Below are 22907 nucleotides of genomic sequence, written 5' to 3'. Positions count from 1 at the left end.
GGAGTCACGGAGATCAACTCCAGAGTGTGCCCACTGCACCATCCCCATCTCATTGGCACCCCTGCTCTTCCCAGCGGTTGGCACTCTACTCGCTATCCTGCTGAGGAAAACTTGGGGAGAGTGAACATGACCAGACCTGACATATCAGGGTGCCATGAGGTCTGAGTGCATAGCAGCTGGTGGCTATCATTGATTTACAGCTTGTTGTAGAATCTCATGGTGGTTTGGCATCAGTAACCACAGGGAACAAGATCCCAAGCCCAGTCACAGAGTGTCATGAGACCCTTACCAAGAGGGCCTGCCTACTCACTCCACAGTCGTGTCTCCTCTACTAGCCTTTCAGACTGGGGTTGTGGCAGGATCCAGATTCTCTCAACATCATCTCAGAGGGAGGATGCTCATTTACCATGCAGCCAGTCAGCACTGTCCTTTTTGCATTTTCTTAGCAAACAGGAATAATCCTGGGTTGCTGTCCTTGAGTTCACAGCCTGTGTTCATTGCACAAGACAAGGCTCTCTGAGCCCTTAAGGGCGACCTACACCCCAGTTCCTTGCCAGCAACGGTGGAATGCTTTCCAGCTTGGAGTTTTCTGGTGTGGGGATATAGCCCCGTGCTTGAGACTCTAGTAAGCCACCTCAGATCCCCAGTCTCAGAACTTGGGGAACAATGGAAGGCTCCAAGTTGTATATGCTTTGTGTAGCTGGCTAAGTGGGGCACTGGTGAGAACATGGGGTACAGGAAAGGGACATTGCTGGCCCCTGGGATGAAGGAGTGTAAGAAGGGCAAGGAGTGCTTGGGATCCTGTAGACCCTGCCAAGGTAAGGGGAAGCTTCTGTTGCAAGTGGAGGGGGTGGGGGCTAATAGGGCAGGGCTTTCCCATCACGCCATTCCTGGTGACATCACAGCAGAAGAATGGCTGGAGCACCCCTATGACATTGGCTCCTGGTCTTTGGCTTGTCCTGAAGATCAATAGCCTTGGTGGCTTTGGTAAGTGCCTCTCAACTAACCTTCAAGACACTCTGGAAGGGGACATTGTCTCCATGTGTCAAAGGGTCTGTGGGGATATAAGGCCTTTTCCATCCCTGGGGCTCAAAGTGGTACCTGGACCATGGTACAGGTACCAGGCTGTGCCATTCACTCTCCACAGTGGCATGGTGTTCTGAGCTCCACATCCTGGCTCTGCTGTGCATACTTGCTTCCTGTTACCTCGACCCCCCCACCCAGTCACCACTCAGGGACAACCAGAGGAGCCACTATGTATGGCCTGTCATCATTGCTACATGACTTCTGTAGGGCCTGACCCCTCAGCTTTGTGGGCTCTGTAGAGACTGAGGGCATAGCTCTTCAGGTGGTTTGAAGTTATAGACCTCGAAGTACCCTGGAAAGATTGTTACCAGATTGTTACAAGGCAGTGCAGGTGTCTGTGAGTCCCTTCTGCTGCCCACTCATGTGACAATTTGCCCTCCACAGTTCTGTTATGAGCAGTTTCCCCTCAAAGAACCAGCAGCCCATAGGAAGTTGGTACAGCTCTCTGATGCAGCACTATCTTGGTAATCTTTGTGATTTGCTGTGCAGTGTGAATGGACTGGTTTAAGCCTGATGAGACTACTAGACCTGTAGATACAACACTGGGCTCACACAAACATGCAGCTTGGGGTGACTGAACCAGACTCTTGGGGACAACATCCCTGCAAATAGGCAGGTACACTTATGGGAATCAGAAAAGGAATGCCTGCAGAAACTGGCCAATCCCCTCACACACTGATAAACTGGAATGAAGCAGCTTTGGCTTGTCAAATGTACAGGCACTATAGAGTCCAGCTTTGAACTGACCAGGTACGAGACCTTGAGTAAGCACCTAGTAGCCTCATCATGCCTTAGTCTTCTTGGCTACATGATGTGCTTATGCCTGGAACACTGATTCCCACACTAGCTGGTGCAAATGGTGCCACTTGAAGCAGTTGGTGACCATCAGCCTGACCACGAGGCAACTACTCTGAAACTGCTCAAGTGCATGAAGTGCCAGGCAGTGCTGAGCCAGCAGGGCTTTCTGGTCTTGGTGCTTTCAGCAGTGCCAACCTGGGCAGGCATATGATGAGCAACTTTCAAGGGCTGGGCCTTACTTTCTGTTCCCAGACTCCTGAACAGAAGCAGGTTGCAGGGAGCTGTAACTGGCAACTTACCACGTGGCTAGAACCCACCAGGTAATGCTTAGTGTCAGAGACAACAGCATTGGTGGCCACATGCTCTCTGAACACTGGGCCAGAATGGCCACACCCCCGAGGACAGGTGCAGGTGAAGGCTGGTTAACTGCTGCTCAGCACTGTCCCTGCTCTTGCAGGTGGTGCCATTTGTGAAGTACTTTGCCTGCCAGCCTATAAAGAACCCACAAAAAAGCAGAGAAGGTGGTCAGCACAGTCAGTGGACACATCTATGCTGAGGGCAAGTCAACAGGGAAAGGGGCTTAGCCATGTCGCAGAGTGTGCCTGCTGGACACCCAGAAGGATATCATGCCTAGTCACCGTCCCCACCACCACCACCACACACACCTGAGGCATGCTGAGGAAGACACAGTTGCCATGACTCAGGACAGTTTAGTAGAGACCCTTCCCATCCAAGCCCAGGAAGAGCTGCATGGTTCAGTGCCCGAAGTCTGCCACAAAGGGCTCACTATAAAGCCAGGGGCTTTATAAAATCGTGGCAAGGTGGCTGAGGAGGAGTTGGGAAACCATGAAGCCTCTACTCAGAGGTAAAGGCAGGTCTAAGAAGTTCAAGATCAGTGTAGGCTACAGGAGACTCTGTCAAAGATCAAAGAAACAAAAAGGAACCTTCTATATCAGTCAGTCAGGAGCCTGTTCAATCTTCAGTGGGTCACGCTGCGAAGTTTCAGTTCTGACTACAGATACACAGGGATTCCCAAGTTGCAGGGCAGGCTAGGCAGTCTGTAGCATTACTGTTCTCACATGGGCACACAGACCTGTAGATAGGTGTCTACAGGCACATGCATAACCTGTGAGGTTTCCTTCATACTTCGTCAAACAGACAATGACTTTTTGTTTACTGTTATTGTATATACATGTATTTGTATATTTGCCAATGGCCATGTCAGAGGAGCAGTGGGTGGTAACTGACTTCAGGGAGGTCAGCCTACCAGGAAGCAAAGCTCTGATAGATGAATTTCAGATAGGCAAGGTCCCAAGGGCTTCGGCCCCAGGATGTCCCTTGCTGTTCCAGTGCCTTTACGTGTTTGCCACTGCCATTTTTCTCTGGTATCTGGCATAGTTGAATGGGCACGGGGAGATCCCTACTGCCTTTAATGTAGTGTGATTATCTCAATGGAAAGATCCCATTCTACTGGGCATTTTTATCTGTGCATTATCATAAAGATGATTTCCTCCTAAGCTATATTGTTTAACTGATGCAATGATTTTTTATAATAGTAGTTTTAGTTTAAGTAGGATTTTGATGGTTAGAGGTCTTTAACAAATATAGTAAGGGATTATGATAGAGGTTAGCTTAGTGGGAAAACTAATAGGTAAAAGCAAGATGTAGTGTTGCCCCCACCCCTGATGAAGTAGGGGCCACAGGGGATAGAAAATTAGAACAAAGAAATGTCACACAGCTAGTTTCTCTTGAGAAACCATATAGTCTGTGGCTTAAGATAATGATTAAGGAAAACAACTGAGTGCCAGAAGCCCAGCTAGTTCAAATTCTTTTAATCTTAATGTTGGGAGATGTGTTCACGGGTTTTGGTGTGCATCATAACTAAAACAAAGCTTTAAATAATGACTTAAGGTTAGGTTAAGATGTTTTTGTTAATAGTTTTGAGGTGAAAACCCTTGAGGAACAAACTGAAGTTTAGAAAGTCACATAGTTTTGAGATTTGTTGAGTTCATGGAAAAAGAACAATGACAGCCTGGCTACTGCTTGCTGACATACCTTTCTTGCTAGGATGGGTTGATGATCAAGGGTGATGAATTATTTGTACCCATTTCTTCCCTCAGCTTCCTGATATAAAAAACTGCTGATAAATGGGTATGCACTCTGAGGATTTAAAGTAGAGCTGTGTTTCACATATAAAAGTTTAGGTTTGTGATTCTTTTAAGATTCCTTATAAGATTACCTTTGGAGATAAGTAATAAAGTAACTGATCCTTCCTTTGTAACTGCAAAATGAACCCTGCCAGTAAAAGAACTGGCTGAGGAAAATTATTTGCTTGCTCACACTCTGTTAATCTATAACAAGTTGCTTTGATATAAATATATGTGGGTTCTTGGGATAATTTTTCATCTATAGTATGTAGAATTTTCAAATATGTAAGGGAAATTTTTTTTACCTGTATTCATAATAATCATTCACTTGAAAAGTAGAATGCAACCATATAACCATATTGTAATTTTTATATTGCTTGAATGATTTTGTTGGGATATATAAGCTGTAAAGGAAAAATAAAGGAGAACAGAGACAAAAGATGATAGAAAGGTCCTAAGAGTATGTGTGTTTTGCCCTTTTTTGCCAGTCTCAGAGAGTTAAGTTTCACTCCATCAGAGAGAAAGGTCAAATTGAGTAATTACTCTGCCAGCTCCATGGCTCTCCTTCAATCCCTGAGTTGCTAGAGGCTGGTCGTCACGGTAGTGGTATGTATTATTGTGTATATATACATACATACATACATATATATATACATACATGGATGACCGCAGTGCACAGCACACATTCAGAAGAGAGAAGACAACTTTGTAGGGCTGTCCTTTCTTTCCACCTTTCTGTGGATTCTGACATTGTACAGTAAGCACCTTTTCCTACTGAGCCATCCTGCTGACTTCTGTGTACGATGAACACCATTCACATTAACATGTGAAGACAATTTTTTCCTCCCAGAATAAAACACAATGGAGAATATTTGCCTAACAGGGAGGGACAGGGTCACCCCCAATTGTTGGGGATGTGGGTCAGCTGGGTGCCCAGCAGGCCCCAACACTTTCTTCCCCAGCTCTGGGGAGTTGCTCTGAGAGAATAACTGCCCTCAGGAGGATGGGTTCTGGCTTTCTCTTGTTCTTCTCAGTTAAGAAGAGGCTACTTCTTCACTTAAAAAACTGACTATGATAAATAAAAACAACAAACATTTTTGAAATTTTTATTTGGTGTTAACTCCACAAGAAAACAAAACAAAACAAAACAAAAAATCAGTTACTCTGGTGTACGTGAAATCAGAACAATACAACCACGGAAAAAAATCTCAGCCCAGGAATGGAGCTGATACTTCAGTGCTACGAATATGCAACGCGCTTCATACCACAGTGCGTTTCAGCGTTTGCCAACTTTTTTTAATGCTTTTTTGTGATCATCCATTCACGAAACTAAAACCACACTTCAATTCTGTGCCAAAGCCTCTGAGCTTCAGCCACTTAACTACAAAAAGAAACCAAATACAGAATCTATTCATCCCTTTGCCTTTGATGACCCACGGCACCCCCTGTGGCGGCGGGGGGGGGGGGCCTCTCCTCACAGCTGAGGAGCTAGGCATCTTTGCCACCTGGAGCCCTTTCCAGATGAACACTAGCAGTCCAGGTCATTCAAGATCATGGTTGAGTATGAAATCCATTTGGTCATAGCAACAATTTCTAGGGTAATTGTGACTGCATTGATTTTAGGAATTTACAACTTTCAATCCTTTTTGCTTTTGATGATAGGTTATATTTCAGTGCAGATGTTAAATCAAATTTTAGGAAGCTCCAGAAGAAAAAAAATACATAAAACTTATCTGATGTCTGTAAATAAATAAGAGCAACATGAAACCTTCCACATGCACACACGCGCACACACAAGCCACTGTAAAGTGTCAGAAGATGTGCTGTATGAAAACAAATCCTAAAGTGGTAAGATGCCCCCTCCAGCAAGCCAGGCTTCCCATGGTGAGGACGCACAGAACTGCGGTAACTGCACAGCCTCCATGATATTTTCTGTGTTCCTGAGAAACAGGCAACAAACTCAAGTACTTCCAAAAAGGCCTCAGAGGCAGCCACCCATGTACCCAGTGCTGCCCACCACTTACTGGTGAGGGCAGCTTGGCTACTTCAGACCTCTTGGCTACTTCATGTCACAGACACGGTGTTTTTAAAAACAAGTTGGTTAAAAGAGAAAAATAATTTTAGATGTTCAGGTTTTGCACAACTGGCCCTCCTGGTGCGTGTGGCAGTGCTGCAAGAGAGAGCTCGAAGAGGTGATGAGCACACTTAGATGCATCTGTGTGAGGCATGCCTCCTGCCTGCTTCATCGAGTCATATGAGGCAATGATCAGAACAGCAATCACACAGGAATGTGGGAAATTCCTCTACCCACCCCAGCCCACCGCAAGCAGAACTTGCCCAGAACATTCTCTCAAACACAAAATGAGATACAAGCTATACTACATCACAGCCACAAGAGCAGCTAGCTGTAGCAGCCAAAGATTTCTTAGGGGTGATAAGGTGGCCTCACTGTCTGTCAAATGTTTTTAAGTTCATTTGGAGACTTCAGTTCAATGTCGTCACCAGAACATAATTTGCAGGTAAGGTCCTAACTAAGTGCTGGAGAGGCAGCTCAGATAACCCCGCTGCATCCACTATGGATGCACGACAGTAGCAGAACTTACCCTATCCACCCCATGCCTCAAATCCTTGGCTTCTTCAGCTAGCAAGAAAGTCACAAGCCACAGTATCTTCCATGGTACTTTAGGGGAATCCTAAGAGAGAGCACAGTATTCTGTAAGTCTCTAAAGCACACCCTTGTTTTCCTACAGCAATGTCCATGAGATCTTCCGAATGAGCCTGCAGATGAGTCACCATGCTTCCCTCCTCCTTCAGCAAGGCCCTGACCCACTGCAGGGGAGGACTGATCTCCTGGCTCAGAGGACAGAGCTGGAGTCTCTGGACGGTGGCAGTTGTTGCCACAGTGCTGACAAGGTGATGGCGACACTGCCGCCAGAGGGAGGCCTGCAGCTGCGATGCAGAAGCGGGACGCGCTAGGACAAGCACATGCACACCCATTCCTCACTGGACAGCACAGTCTAGTCTACTTCAGAGAGCAAGAACTTAACAGCTTGGAAACAAATCTTCAACAGGACAGCCGTCCCCAACGCTAAAATAAGCAAGAAGAGAAAGGTAATCACTGATGCAGATCAGTTGATCGAAGAAGAAACCTAAGTTGCTGCTTTAGACTAACAGGCCTCACAGAAGGCAATTTCCCATCACAGCGTTTTCAATGACTGGTACTACTCTGCAGGGTCAGAGATGTGTTCGGGAGAAGAGCTCCTCTGTGCTGGGGCCCACCCATTCTCCACCGGCTTCGGAGCCTGTGTCACCCGTGTCAGAGCTGGTGCTGGAACACATCTTCCTGTGGAGGCCATTTGGTTTTGCCTCAGAATCTCTCTCTCCTGTGCATCTTGCTTCATAAACAGAAGACACCTACAATTCAAAAACAATTTTCAATACACCAAAAATTAGACACACACACACACACACACACACACACACACACCCCTTCTGCCCCAAGGGCTGATTCTATTCACAGACAGATAAATTAGCAATCACTGATGTGTCCTATGGAGAGCAAAAAGATGTGAAGTCACAGTGTTTTAGAGGAAACCTCTTCTCCCTTGTCCCTGAAGGGTCCAACTCTAATTCTGCATGTCTAGTTACATTAGTGTAGGGCATAGGGACTCCTTAACAAGTCTTTTGAGTACCTGGTTCAGAATAGCCCATGAAGTTTCACATAGGCTGATATAGTCATGCCCATGGGGCTCACAGTTCCAGTAGACAAGCAAACCAAAGGACACAACTTCAGATTGTAGACATGAGGATAAGTGGTAAGGGGCACTCTGGACAGGAACAGAGTGCTCCAGAAGGTGGCACTCCTGAGCAGAGGCTGGCGCTCTGCACTGAAGTTTTAGCACTACCTAGCATGATGTAGAGGATCTTTGTTGTGTTCACAGGAAGGCTGGCATCTGGGGACCCTAGGATACTAGATGGCAATGGTAGTCCTTTCACCAGTTACAGCAACTAGCAATACCTCCCAGCCCATCACAACATTCACCACCAGCACCACCCCATCCCAGTCCCTGCATTTGAGCCAGAGGCAGAAGCACAGAAAAGCCACGTGAGAGCAAAGCACACAAGGCTTCCAGGCATGGAGGAGTCTGGATTTCTTCCAACTGCATAGGTTAGGAGCATGGGTCCTACAGCCAGACTGCTGAGGCAGGTAGCCCATGTCTGTGTCACATCTCCAGATGCCTCCATTTTCTACTCTGCAAACGGCTATGTCAGTAATACTTAGTGCACAGGGGAGGTGTGAGGTCACTGTCCTGCTCAACGAAGATGATTATCAAGGACAAGCAGAAGTAAGAACAAGAAAGGCTGTGGCTGCCTTGAGGAATGGCAACGGTCTGGACCATGTGGAAAGGATGATGGGAAGGAGGGAGGTAGGTGGAAGGTGGAGGTAAGGTGCATTAACAGGCTGGGAGAAACTGCGTGTGGAGGTGAGAGGGAGAGACAGGTGGTGGGTAACCATTTCGAGGGTGGAAGGCTATGGAGAGGCCTTGCACGTGGGCTGGGAAACATTAACTACAACCTGATAGGTCAGCAGGATTAACACCACATAGTACTTTGGAGAATTCCTACAGAGCTTGAGCTAACACTGACAACTCTGAGGAGAAAATAAGTTTCCTTCAATTCATTGGTCAACCTGCTTTAACAGTGGAAGGCCTGAGACTGAGCTAAAAGTAGGTCAAGATCTTGAATGTGTCTTCATGGTGCTCACAGGCTTGTGAGGAGACAGAAGGGTCTAGGATGGTGGGGCTCCACCAGAGAGTGCAGAAGAACACAGGGAGGGCAGAGTCTGTCCTACACAGGTTGGAAAAGCACACTGGAAGGAGGAACATGCTGCCCCAGATTGAACAAGGAGCAACAGGCTTAACAGCATTAAAGCCCCCCTGTACTAGTGGCATAGGCAGAGCTGAAGGGACATCAGGGGCTCTTCATGAAGGTCTGGCAAATGGTCAGGGGTGGGGAGTGGCATTAAGCAGACCCAAAGGAAGGGCCAAGAGGACAAAGGCAACACCCATGGTTCTGGGGAATGTGGGCCACGGTGGGTCACAGGGCTCCCAAGTTTGTGACTAGAGTGGTAGGGAAGAGGACAGTCCACTTACCCTATTAAAATCTAACAGACGCTCTTCATGACTGGGTGTCTCTTTAGCATCTGGATACTCTTCTATACCATTCTCTCCCTTGGCATTTGTATAACATTCTTAATCATTGTGAATGGAGAAGGGAAAAGAGGGAAAGGGGGAAATTCAATTAAGACAGTTTTGAAACACATGCCCCTGTCTCATCTCACAGAAAAGCTCAGCCTCCCGCCCTCTGGAGGATTAGGCTGTCGCTGAAAGCACAGCCAGCCAGGAGTACACAAGAAAACACGATGCCAACTGAAAACTTCTAGTCACATGTGTGTACTGAATAATAATAAAAACCATACAGCATAAGCATATTCTATTGTAAAACGTTCTCCCAACAATTCAACAAATATATACACAGACCTATGGTCCTGGGAGCACGGGAAAAGACTAGTGAGGCCTGCACTCACAAGAGTGAGTGTCAAGAGGAGGGAGATGGACGATGGACCACAGAAATGTGATGGAACAAGAGTAGAGGTTCCAGACAGGGGTAGCCCAATGAGAAAGCAAAGCAGGTAAACAGCTGGCCTGTTATAACTCAACACCATGCCCACCACAGTCGGTAACACTTGTGCCCTGGGGAAAGGAGCCTCATGGTCCAGTTGGCCAAGGCCCACAGGATGCAAAGGCAATAAAGAATAAGTTAGAGGAACCCAATCCACCAGCAGATCCAACTGTGCTTCACCCATGCTGCATACAGCTACCTGGGGAACCTGGAGAAACCTAGGTCCTTCTGAGAAGCTCCAGGTGATTCCTGAGCACAGTCCCTGCACTGAACCTAGTTTTAGTCTAACTTAGCCTCTTGCCCACCAACCCCATCAAGAAGTAACTGTGATGGAGTCACAGCGAAGGATGAAGACTCCAACCAGGCTGGTTTGAACCTGGCTCTGACAAGAGCTAGGGAATGCTGATCCCTTAGTATCCCTGCTTGCTAGGGTTACACCACAGGTATCAATGGGATGTTATGGCTACTGTGTGCCCAGTGCCACAGAGTACAAGCCCAGCCTTAATGAGGGTTACACTTCTGGGCACCAAGTATAAACTTCACTTGCCATGTGGGTATTCTCTATAACCTACCAGTTCTGGGCATTACTTGAATCACCCTGGCTTTGAGTGACAAAAGTCATAGTTGGATGCCACGTTCTGTTCTTTATTTGTGACATGACTCTCAAAGTCCCATACCCCACCTTTATAAAACAGAAGAAACACCATCCTCTTAAAGGAGGTGCTAGAGGAGAAGTGGACAGGTACACCAGCATCTCTGATAGTCCCTAACTCATTACCCGGGTTCTGGGAAGCCGAGAGGCCGCTGCATTTTGATGGGGGGGGGGTTCTCATTTCATCCCATTCATTCTACATATATACACACTCCAGGACCAGAAGAAAGACTGTGGCAAGAAAGGTGGCTCTTTTCCAGATCAGGAATGCTACTGGATAGAAGGATGTCCATCTCCATACCTTCAGGCAGAAGGTTGGCAAAGAACCATACTGAACTCATTCCACGTTTCTTGTAATGCTTATAGTGACAGCTACTCTTTGTTGTGTAATCATTGTGTGTGGCTTACAGTTATAGGCCCTCTGCCTGCTAAAGAGGCATCTTTATTCCTCACAACCATCCCAATAGGGATGGCTTCCTTTTACAAATACAGACAAGAGAGCACAAAAAGGGCCAGCAGCTTGTACAGAGGCATTAGGCTTCATCTCAGCCTTGCTTCCCCAACCTGGGCCCTCATCACAGTATGTGCTGCTCCCCAAAGGGCTCATTCCACACAACCTGGATAATACATACCAATACCAACTGAGTCTCCAAAGCACAGATTAGCTGCGGTGTGAGTACTGGAGAATGCTACCGATCCCTGTGAAGTCTCTGCGCCTGAGTGGCCTTCCTGTATCACCCCATCTTCTGCCAGGCCAGCAGACAGTGCTACTGCCCCTCCAGCCCCAGCTGCTATGCTGTGTACCCTGCCTCCAGCCCCACTCAGAAGACACTTGCCCAGGACAAGCAGTGTTTCTACACACCCCAGAGACGCACTCTGCTCAGAGAGACACAAATACACAGAAGTACCTAGCACACAGGATCTCAGCAGAACATACTCTGTCTCCTCATCAGTCTCAACAAGGGGGTAGTCTTTCTCCCCTGGGATGCTCAGAGTTCTAGTTAGCCAGTGTCCAGAACAGAACATGTTGATTACTATCATGTTTCTGGCCTAGAACCTTCAGGAATGCCTGGTCCTTTGAAGGGGTGAGTAGCCAGTTGTCTTCTTGCATAACCTCCATGTTGGGCTACAGACCCTTGGCATTTGAACAGAAAGAATGCTTCATACTGTCACTGCAAGGGAGCATCACAGGAACCAAAACTCACAGCTGTCATTCAGAAGATTGGCCACCATTCTTTCTCTACAGAGCTTCTTTATGTACCATTTTACATGCACGTACAAAAGCATTACCTACAGCCATTCACTGGCACCAGCCAACAGACTGATTCAGAGCTGAGCTGGAACTGGGTTCCTACTAATGAACAGAATGAACCAAGTGAGGAAGTATGAACTCAGTGTGTTTAAAATCATGCCTAAAGGAAGTAGCTTCTTTGCTACATTGTGATATTCCTCTTCCTCTCCTAGCTCCTTGCTGGGAGGGGCTTCTGAAGCACAGTTCTGGGGATTTCTGACCTGTACTGTGAGCAGCACCTGCATCTTAAAGTTGCCTAGCTTGCAGACTGGTCACTCAGACTGGATGTATACTCCTGGGACCCTCGCATGTTCCTTGGTAAACTAGAACTGTCCTCACCACCCTTCTCTCTGGAGCATTGGTTCTCAACCTTCCTAATGATGTGACCTTTAGTAGAGTTCCTCATGTTGTGGTGATCTGAACCATAAAATTATTTATTCTGTGCTACTTCTTAACTGTAATTTTGCTACTGTTATGAACTGTACTGTAAATAACCTATTCAACCCCAATGGGCTCACAACCGACAGGTTGAGAACCACTGCTCTAGAGTCTCCCCTAACTCCTTCTTGCTGTTCATGCCTCAGTCTCAGGGCAGGTGCAACCACTAAAAATCTCTCCATCCTATTCCCATTACCTAACTCCCCAGCTACAATTTTATCTGTGTTGATGCTACAAGTCTTCCAGCACACATCCGCCCTCAATACCCTGCCAACTGAAGTTCTTTCCATGGCCACCCCTCAATGCACAGCAAGCTTGAGGCAGCAGCCAGGCTCCCACACCTGTAAGTTCCTTCCAAACTAGTTGAGCCCAATGGGACCCTGTTCTTTCAACCTGACTGACACTCTGAAGACTTCTTTGCACAAAGATTGCCTGAGAACTTCCTTCTCTATGGTCATGATGGTCATGGTGGCCACATGAAGCTCATCAAAGGTCTGAACCATTTATGCTTCTAATGAACTTCCAAACCCCTTTTTCACCAGACTGGGGCTAGGTATAAGAGCAGGGTCCAATTTGCATTCATCTCTGTGTCCTTAGGGTGTAACAAAGTGCTGGCCACAGGAACTTTTTTGGTGTTTCCTAGAAAAATCTGCTGCTCTTGGTAAATTAGAAATTTGAACACACTAATGACACACAGTCTCCTTACCTTCACACTCTGACGAGGGAAAAAGGGGAGAGTACAAGGCTTTTTCCCACCAGCTCTGCTTTTCTTGATTTCTTGTTACTTCTTGCACATCAGTGTTCAGTACAGGAAACTGTTTAGATGAAGCCAAACACAGAGCATGTTTACAAATCTCCAGGACAGACAGAAAAAAACCTTAAGCATTACTGTAGGACTACCTAGCAATTTTAGGTTGGTGAGTTAAAAAAAATTCTTTTTTAAGTTTGTTGTTGTTTAAGACAAAGGGAAAAGCCCAATATATTGCTCAATATAAATAAAAGAAGCATTCTTTTAAAAAAAGTACTTCAAATCCAAGCAGAACAAAAATCTTGACAACTCTTACAAGACTACTGAAGTTTAGCAGGTGACAGTGGCCTGAGCCTGAGGTGCTGTGGAGAGAAGGGTCTATCCTTCCCAAGTGGAATGTTTGAGGCCTCTCAGACCCTGCCCTCCCTGGAAAGTGAGAACTGGCTACCAGCAGCTGTCACTGGTGACCAGCAAATCCTTGGAGTGGTCATAAACTTCAGAGGCCACTTTTGTATATACATGTATCCTGGAATGGTCCCTTCTTCATTAGGCCTGAGAGGCCTGTCACCAGCTCCCCAGAGAAAAGCCTGGGCTCTCCATCTTTGTACATTCCCAAGTACCTATGCTGTGCTCTCATCAGAATGCCTGTGAACTGTGTACAATTTCTTGATAGCATGTGTTCAAGTTCAGGTGTTTCGTTGTGCTACGAACTGTATATTATTTATGGGTCTAAAATTGCTTTATCCAGTAAGTTTCTTAAAATTACACAATGAAATGGGAAATACATTTTATCATCTTATTTTCATTTAATATAACTTTTCAGAAATAGTTCTAAATTAGGAACTGAGGAAAACTGTACCATCTGCCCAGAGTAGTCAATTAACCCTCCTTATTCCCCTGGTAGTCTATTCTAACAATACAATTGAGTACTGCTGAAAGGCATGACAAGGCTGAGCTAAATGCAAATAAAGCCAGCAGTGTATAAGAGCTGCAGTAAAAGTGATGCCAGCACCTGATACCAATTTGCAGCATATGAAGGCATTCTATATTCTGGGAGATTACTTGATGCTGTTTAGGGCAGCAAAAGAGAGTAGCCAGAATTATCTCCATCATCCCATGGCACTACTGAAGGGAGAAGAGGCAACAGGTTGCTATCTGAGTTCCTATCTGCGAGGTTAATTATCTTCTAATCCTCTTGTAAAAATGGAAGAGACACAGGGTTAGTCAAGGACAAGCATGGTGAGGCAAACAGGTTTCACAGGTCAAGGTACCACCCAGGAACTGGGGTTCACACCAAGATGTGGTCAGACGTGAGAGCATCAGAAGCCTAAGGACAAGACTGTTTTCTTGGTCATCTCTGCACCTCTAGGCAGAGCACTCTGTCTACAGACTACAAAACCTAGCTCCCATGCTTAATCTGATTTCAGAGCACATCAAGTCCTCTCTTCACACCCAGCTGTGGCTCTTGCCAGTGTCTGTCATTATTTGAGGAATCTTTTCTGAATCCTCTATTTGGGTGCCAATTCCTATGGCCAAGACTCACTGTCTTCTCTTTTATGCTGCAGCAGCCATCCACATTCAACAAGCATGCATCATTTCATGACACCTTGCCACTCAGTTATTCCCAACTTTTGGGGAGCACAGAAACTTGTGGGGAGCACTACCACAATTTGCTCATATGAGGCCTGTTTAATGTTTTAATTCAATGAATGCAAAAGAATACAGAGAGGGAGAGGCAGGAGGAGGATCACAAACTCAAGGTATCTCTTAATTACACTGAAAAAGTTCAAGACCAGCCTTGGCTGGGAAGCAACTGAAGAACAGAAGAAAGTGGAAAAGGGCAGAACGGAGCAGTTCCAACCACAGGAGCTGCACCTGCCTGGCTTCTTAACACAGCAAGCTACTTCTAGCACTCCCAATCCATCCAGTGCTCCATCTTCCTTCAAATGGTGCTTATATCCTCACACGGCATTAACCTAGCATGCTTGATGTTAGCACCCAAGCCTGCAGGAAAACTCCACACAGGCTCTGGCTAATGATTCCAGCATCTGCAACAATGCTGGGCAGAGGGCACTCCATACATGCTCCATGAATGAACGGGACACTGAAAAGGAAGGGAAGGCACAACCTTCATTCAGAAAAGACTGATCACAGATGTTCTTAGCAACTCTCTCAGAAGCTGACAATCAAGAGAAGGGATAAAGACCCCATAGTTCACATTCCCATTAAATAGTCTATTTCTGGTGAAGAGAAAGGTGCTGGGGTTTCCTTTCTTTGGGATCCAGTACCCTTTTCCCACTGGTCATTTTTCATTGCTGGGTCACAAACGGCAAAGAAAGCTTTCTGTGGATCACTCTTTTAAAGAAACACAATGTAAACAAGAGAACATCCACTGGAGGCTGCAAAGGCCTGTGTTTACTCTCTGCTTCTGGAGGCATAGAGTGCTGTCTGATCCCACTGTGGGATAGGTGGGCCTCTTTTTGAATTCTAGCTACCAGGTGGGGGAATAAGTCTCTGTGGATGTCTAGTAGGATAATACTAACAAAGCTGGTACAGGAAGGATGTGTGCCACAAGCCAGGATGACTCCTGCTGCCTCTCCAACCTCCAGACTCACTGACCTTCACAATGTAATACTGCTGGGACCAAATGACTTCATCTCTTGAAGGACTGGGAAGTCCTTGAAGATAGGGACTAACAATCTGGCTTCTTTCCTATTTTCAAAGTTCTTGGCATTAAGCTGGCATCAGAGCCCAGGAAAAGAGGACGCCCATGCCATATTTCTGTATAAGTGACACATGGGGTACGCTTTCCCTATGTGCTAGTTTTTGTCTTCCACTACAACTGGATGAGCTGTGTTCAGTACTCAATCAACACATCTCAGCAGCCGAGTTTCTTTATCGGACCTTCTGCTCACATGGCCGGCCTGCCTCCCACCTTCTGCAACTACATATCCAGGTGTGTTCAAAACACCTGCAGTGTCCATACCCTGGGAGGATTCTGATGAAGTCCCCACAGACGTCAGGCCTTATCACATCACCCACAACTGCACTGGCCCTGATGTCCCAAAAGATAAAGAACTGGTCAAGTACACCGTGGTAAAACCACACAGTGGAACAGTATATAGGACATAAGAAGGAAGGGTGGTTACAATAAAGGTCATTTCAGTTAAAAGGGAAACATACCATGTGGAAAATACTCTGATGGGGTTCATCACAACTAGCACTAATGAGGGCTAGTGGGAGGAGCCCCTTTTACTGTGTGTATGTTCTCCTTTAACTTTATATGAACTGCCCATTTCAGTTAAGATATGTGATTTATAAACTGGGTTTCTTGCCTAGACTGAATTTTGCTCAGACAAGGATTGTACCTCATTCATTGAGGCTCTTCCCTTAGTGAGAGGCACACACAGACATCCAAATCATGTATGCCCAGTTTGACTTAACTTTTAATTAAACCCTATTCTTTCTATGGTCCTTAATGTTAACTCTTAAGGAAACTCTATATTTTCATCCTCTTACACTGAAAGAAGGAATCTTAGCAACCTTAAAGTGTTGTCTATGCCCTCCAGAGACTGGCTCCACTTAGGCAAAGGCATCTCTTAGAAACTCCTCAAAACTGACCTGGTGATTATGATGGGGTAGATAGACCTAGTCTCAGCTTGGTCCCAAACTGTCCCTTCAAGTACTCTCTACTCTGTTCCTCAAGTCAGCCTATGAAGTGAGGTCCAATCTGCAGTGATGCTGACAGCACGACAGCATCCACTCTCAAGATGTCCCCATACAGCTGCTGCAAGATACCTCTCAAAAAAAAAAAAAAACCCAGAATTCTGAGAACACGGAAATACATCCACATACTAGAAAGCGAAGGGATATGGTAGTAGTAGGTAGGATCTTGCTTCTTTCCTCATTTTCTTTCTCATTTTCTTCCCAATCTGGAACCAGGTGAAATACAAAGTACATAAAGGAACATTTAAGGAGGAAAAATGGGGGCAACACAACAACATATAAAGGCTAACAACATTGCCGGTTTTTCCTTAGCAATTCAGATTTCAAGGATTCAAGGGAATTAAACTTGGACTTCTATGGACCAAGAAGCATGCTGACTAGAGCAGCAACTCTCAGGTTCCCCCTGAGGCTTTTGCAACCACCCAAAGGCAAGCAGCTGCACACCTAGGCGCTCTGACTCTAACGAGTTAATGCAGTGCTCAGCCATAGAAGCCAATAATCAAGTACTGGGGAAAAAAAAAGAAAATAAAGATGAGGAACTCACAAGACATAGAAAACACAATAAAAAAAAGAGACAGAGGGTACATGTAAATTAAGAAAAGGGAGAAATTAATTCTGATATGAGGTGGGATTGAGGACTGAAGAGGATTCAGGAAGGTATCAGGGGAGAAGGTAGATGTGAAGGCCTCACAGGATGGGTGGGGGCCAGTGAGCAGGACAAATGAAAGGACAACACATATTCATCTGGATCAGGAGGGTATGACTTGTGACTATCTTCAACTCCTCTTAACAATCTGATTCTGGAAAAAAGCCAGGCACTGCTATGCCAACTAATCATCAAATAAAGCAGGCAGATAGCTCTGCTTTTCCATGGAACAGCTCATTGCTGTCAGTCTGGTGTAGTCAATTTAACTTAAAAAGTACTTCCTAGAAATATACTCAAGGGGTATGATGACTCCATTAACGAAATTGCTGACACTAACCTCACCCAACAGTTCCACATGAAACTCCCTGCTCCAAAAACCCTGCTCCAGAGCACTGGAGAAGACATGTCACTTCATTTGGACCATGGGCTCACTCATACATGAACCACAACCCACTTTAGAGAACAGTGTCCAGATGTAAGGTATTTTACATGGAATACAGAGCTATAATAAAGCCAACCAACACTCTTTACTTGGAGCTGCATCCTGGCTCCCCAACTCTGAAAGCTACAACACTTACACACAGGTCTTATGCTTTACCCATAATGCACACATATTACATAAGAACTTTGCATCCTGTGAATTATTATGCCATATCTATGCAAGAGTCAGTTATGCACTTCAGATCTGTAAATAGCAAATTCATTTAAGTCCTTAAGCATAAATTAAGAATTGTAAATTCTAAAATATTTCATTTTCCAGTAATTCAGTCTCACTTTTCTTGGCTGATAAGGCTACTCTTTATCTGATCAAATCCATTATTCAATACTGACACATACCTCTTCCAGTTGTCCTGAAGAAACTGGATTATCTTCACAAGCAGGGAACTGACAACCTGCTTTGCAACTGCAAAAATCATTGATTTCCTCTTCACATTGTGCCATTATTTTACAGTTTACTGCTGAGCTTTCTAAATTTATTTCCAGAGATTCATTAAAGTTACATTCCAAACACTGATTCTGTTTTCCTACTGGAAGAATCCCTGTTGCCTCCTCCTGGGAATCCAGTGATGTCTGCGCACTCTTTTCCATTCCAGACTTTTTTAACCTGGGCAGGAACTTCCCAGACTCGAGCTCTGATTTCCCGTAGTAGTGGCCTTCCTTCTCTGCATCTTCTTCTAGAGGTTTGAGATCTGCTTGTGGGTCTTCAAATACATCAACTTGAGAAGGAATGGGAATATTTGTTTCATCTCTCTCAGATTCAAATTCTGACTCACTTCCTCCTCCAGGGGATAGTTCAGATGCAGAAATTGGGCGAAAGTGAGTTCGAGGAGAGATTCTTATAGCCCTGTACTGTGTCCTGTCAACGCCACATATTCTGGGGTGAAAAACTTCACTGTCTGAATCAGAGCAAAGAATTGATTTCGGCTTAAAACTGGGGCTGAAAGATGCAATCCCTTCTGGTTCAAACGAACACTCTACGTGGAGAACTTGTGAGAATGGATTGCTTAGGTCAAAGGAAGAGAATGAATATTCAAGTCCAGGATCTTCAACTTGAAAGTTACTGCAGGCTCCTAGCAAGTCTTCATGGAAGATAAAAGAAAATCCCTTGTTTAATCCATTTTCCCCACTCTTCGACGTATCATTCTGTTCAAATGACACAAAGGGCTTCCAGAGCTGCCTGTGACCAGGAGCAAAGCTGTTTCCAGGGGTCATAAAGACATCTGTACCAGCTATTGTCACTACATCAGAGGCTGCACATTGTAATAAACTCCCTTTTGTGTGACCAGGTGGTACAACTGCCCACTCCCCATCACTGTTGAACGTTTTGAGTTCTCCATAAACTCCTCCAAGAATGAATGTGTTCTCTTTGTCCTGGGCCACATCCCAAGGCTTAGAGGGTGTGGTGTAATCACCGCCATCCACCTTGGACAGCTCAGTAGAGACAAATGCTCTTTTCTCCAGGTTCTCCTTCTGCCCCTCCCAGAGATGATACTCTGATCTCTGCACAGCCCTACTAGGCTCCTGAAAGGCTTCCATCTTAGCATCAGTGTCCAGACAGCAGCAGTAGTTATTTACATCTGTGGAAAACAACTCCTCCCCAGGTCTCTCTGTCTCTACTGCAGCCACAGAATTCCGATCTGCCATCTTTGTCCAAATGTCTTTAATAACCCCTGAGCTGTAGCCATCTCCATGTGGACTGCTTTCACTACATGCCTGTGTAGTTTCAAAGTTCTTATTTTCTGCCTTTTGTTCTAGCTGAATACCACACACAGATTCTAGCTTAGATCTTTTTTTGAAAACTAATGTAGGAATTTCTCCTAAAGTTCTACTGTTTTGCTGACAAGTTTCATCCTGCAAAAAATCTAGAAGTTCTTCATCTACATAATCTGACGAGACTCTGGGAACTACATAATTAATATCTTCCGCAGTAAACTGTGTTGATTCTTCAAACTGAATGTTTAGTGTCTCGTTGTCTGAGCGTGCTTCTTCTGAATGAGACCATGGACTACAAGTTCTTGTTGAAAGATTAGAACAGTGTTCATTTTCTTCAAAGGCACTATTTTTGGTCCATATTAGCAATCTAGACTGTGTTTTCCCCAGCATATTAGCACTAGAATCTGTAGGTTCACTTCCCAAGTTGAGTGTTTCAAAAGAAAATGGTAAAACAGAATTACTGCATTGCACTTCAAATACTGAAAAACAAGAGTTTATACCAGATCCTTCATTAATATTGGAAAAGGGCTCTTGATTGCCAGCAAGCACGTGTGAACTGAGTATCGTGCTATCCAAGATAGGAGAGAGTCTAACTGGAGAGTCTCCTCCGAAACTCTCTCCATCAGCATCACCAGAACTAGATGAACAACACTCCCAAAACTGAGCCAGATTGCCAAGGTCTTGCAGGAAGAAGCCCTCAGCACCCACTGAGCTAGTAGAATCTGTCCATATTGCACGTTCCCCTTGCAAATCCATACCATCTAACACTATGCAACATTCTGCCTCAAAATCTGTATTTTCCTTGCTTTTTTGTCGAATCATATTCAAAATCCGACTTTCTCCTTGCATTGTTTCTGAGGCACCAGGATCCAACATGGATTGATCAATATCCACTTCATAGAAGTGTGTTAGTTCTGATAGATGAATATCATCCAGGTATTTATTGTCCTCTGGTAGAGAACATAATGAGGTCCCAGCGAAGTCAATATCCTCATTTATAACTGCAGGCATTTCTACAAAATGACCATCAATGAAAGTACCTGCTGCGAGGTATGTTCTATGGATATTACTGTTGCTGATACACAGACCATGCACGGATTCAGACAAGTCTTCCACTGCCTCTGCTGTCAGAGCACTTGTATCTTCCCTGTTTCGGTATGTGGTTTCTAGTTTGCTTTTTCTACTCAAAGGAACAAAATATTCAGCAATGGGTTCGGTGTACCACAGTGGCTCTTCCTTGTACTCTTTGTTGTTTCTGCTCTCCACATATAGATCTTTCACTGCAGTGTTCCCAGGGTCACTCCTTCCTGTCTCCTTTGCTGGTCTTTTACCCCGCTTGCACAGCTGCCTGATGGATCCACTGCTGCTGCTGCTGCTGCTACCACCTGCATGGACACTTCTCTCTGCCTTCTCACAATGTTTTAGCGACAGCCTGCTTTGCCCATTCCGCCCTTTTTTGTTTCGAATTTCTCGTGCCTTGTGTCTAACTTTAACATACTTCATGGATCCTTTTAATTCTCCCTGATTACCACTTGAACTTGAACCTGCTTCACTAGAGCCGGATGACCACGAGCGAGGGCGAATCTTCCCTTCAGGTTTGTGTCGGATCTGCTTTTTGTACAAGGCAGGCTTTTCTTCGATGGTGCCATTGCTTAACTTGTTCTCCTTCTCATGTCTGCTCCTGCTCTGGGCTTTCTCATGCATGGAGATGGAGGCAGCAGTGCTTCTTTCTCTGATGGCTTCACTCTCACTATTACAGTCCTTTGGAGAAGATGTATCGGTGCTTGCTGGTGGGGCTGTGGATGATGAAGAGGAGCTAGAATAAGAACAGGGTTTGGATTTGTTCCACACAGTCATGATTTCTTGCAGGCAAACTGGTTTCTCAGAAAGTGGTGGAAATGCTTCATAGTACCTGCAAAACAAAGAAAAGCTCAAAGCAAGCCACTTTTTACAGTTATCTTCTACACAAAGAAAGCAATGGCAACCTGAGAGGCAGCACTTCAGCTCACTAGTGTTAGCATTAAACCATCAACAAACCATTAATTTAAAAAGAATTACCAAACAGTAAACTGTGCTATGCATTAATGTCAGTCCCACAAATCAATCACTTTAGCACTGCTCAGACTGTGAGAGGCACTATGCAAATATTATAAAATATGTAAGACAGCACACTTGTCAAAGCTTCAATTTCAACTAGGAAGAAATGTAATAGGAAGAATGTACTGTGCTGATAGGAAATGTCTAAACTTGAACCTCATCCTGGTCACTTACAATGCTTGTGACGTTAAACTCACTCACTATTTGATATTTTAGTCTATTTCCTCCCTCTAAAATAGTGAACACATAACTAACCTCACAATAGTGGAAACAAGTAGTGTTGAAAGTGGCTTAGCAAATGACTTAAGAATACAAGCTCTGTAGCCATATCCCCTGAGACCGAACCCGGCTCTACTACTTACTTTCTATGCACCTTTTGGCTTATTACATAATCTCTCAGTGGCTCAAAACAGGAGTAAGAACAGTGTCCATCCATCTCATGAGCAGGAAGGATTAGTACAAGAAATGAGTCAGAACACCACCTATTCCATGTTCTCACTCCTGCTATATTACTCGTGCAACAGCATGGAGCTTCGAATTTAAGAAGGCTCTCAGGAATGTAGGGATGAGGATACTGGTACAATCAGAGATAGTGATCACAGCTGGGTTTAGTGAGCATTGTGAGGTGTGAGACTTGACAATATACACACACTATGTTCTAGGATGAAAGCCTGACTGAATCATAACCCCTGGATGTGCTTAGAAACTCATGGAAAAGGAGGGAATACTTTTGACTTGCTATAAAAACTGGCAGTTGTTGAAGACTGAGACTTGAGAGCAGAATGGATCCCCAAAGGTAGTCTAAAGCTATGCTGGTTCCTGAGTACTGCTGTTTCAAAGACAACATTAAGTAACAAAGGCCATGTTCACAAAGATGCTGAATGTGAACTGTATTAAAGCTGTATAGTACAAATTATTAAAAGCTTTATACATAATTTTATTTTTTAAAATTACTTTTTATTTATATGTATGTGTGTATGTGATTGTATGTCATAAGTATGTGGGATTGCCCAAGGAGATGACAAGAATCCACTGGATCCCCCTGGAGCTGAAGTGACAAGAGGTTGTGAGCCACCTGACACGGGTGCTAGGAACTGAACTCAGGTCCTATGGAAGAGCAGCAAGTAATCTTAACTGCTGAATCATTTCTCTAACCCCATACATAATTTTCAACATTCTAGCAGTCACATTAGAAGTTTATGCAGAAACTTGTGAATTAATTCTAATAACTTATTAATAAATTATTTCTAGTAACAATTGATAATGAATCTGATAAATTCATTATATGAAACTGATTAATGTACTGTTTTATACCTTTTTATACTGTTTCTGATCTCTATTGAGAATGTTATACTTATAATACAATCAAACAAATGCAATTT

The 22907-nt window shown here is 44.8% G+C and overlaps 1 protein-coding gene across 2 annotated transcripts in view; it reads right to left on the bottom strand.

Annotated features, from left to right (window-relative positions):
* Nucleotides 1–5123: 5123 nt before the first annotated feature.
* Nucleotides 5124–22907, bottom strand: part of Kiaa0232 (KIAA0232 ortholog) — a 65554-nt gene continuing 47770 nt past the window's right edge. The window contains exons 6-9 of one of the 2 annotated variants that reach the window (XM_038324299.2): nt 18052–21340; nt 12801–12909; nt 9185–9282; nt 5124–7445 (exon numbers count right to left, since the gene is read on the bottom strand). In XM_038324299.2, the coding sequence (XP_038180227.1) occupies nt 7266–7445; nt 9185–9282; nt 12801–12909; nt 18052–21340 (3676 nt within the window). In that variant the 3' untranslated portion in view covers nt 5124–7265. The remainder of the gene's footprint in view (nt 7446–9184; nt 9283–12800; nt 12910–18051; nt 21341–22907) is intronic. The other variant, XM_038324306.1, reaches the window with a different exon arrangement.

This window comes from Arvicola amphibius, chromosome 1 (assembly GCF_903992535.2).
Source record: "Arvicola amphibius chromosome 1, mArvAmp1.2, whole genome shotgun sequence".
Taxonomy (NCBI): domain Eukaryota; kingdom Metazoa; phylum Chordata; class Mammalia; order Rodentia; family Cricetidae; genus Arvicola; species Arvicola amphibius.
This window is presented reverse-complemented; position numbering and strand designations above follow the sequence as displayed.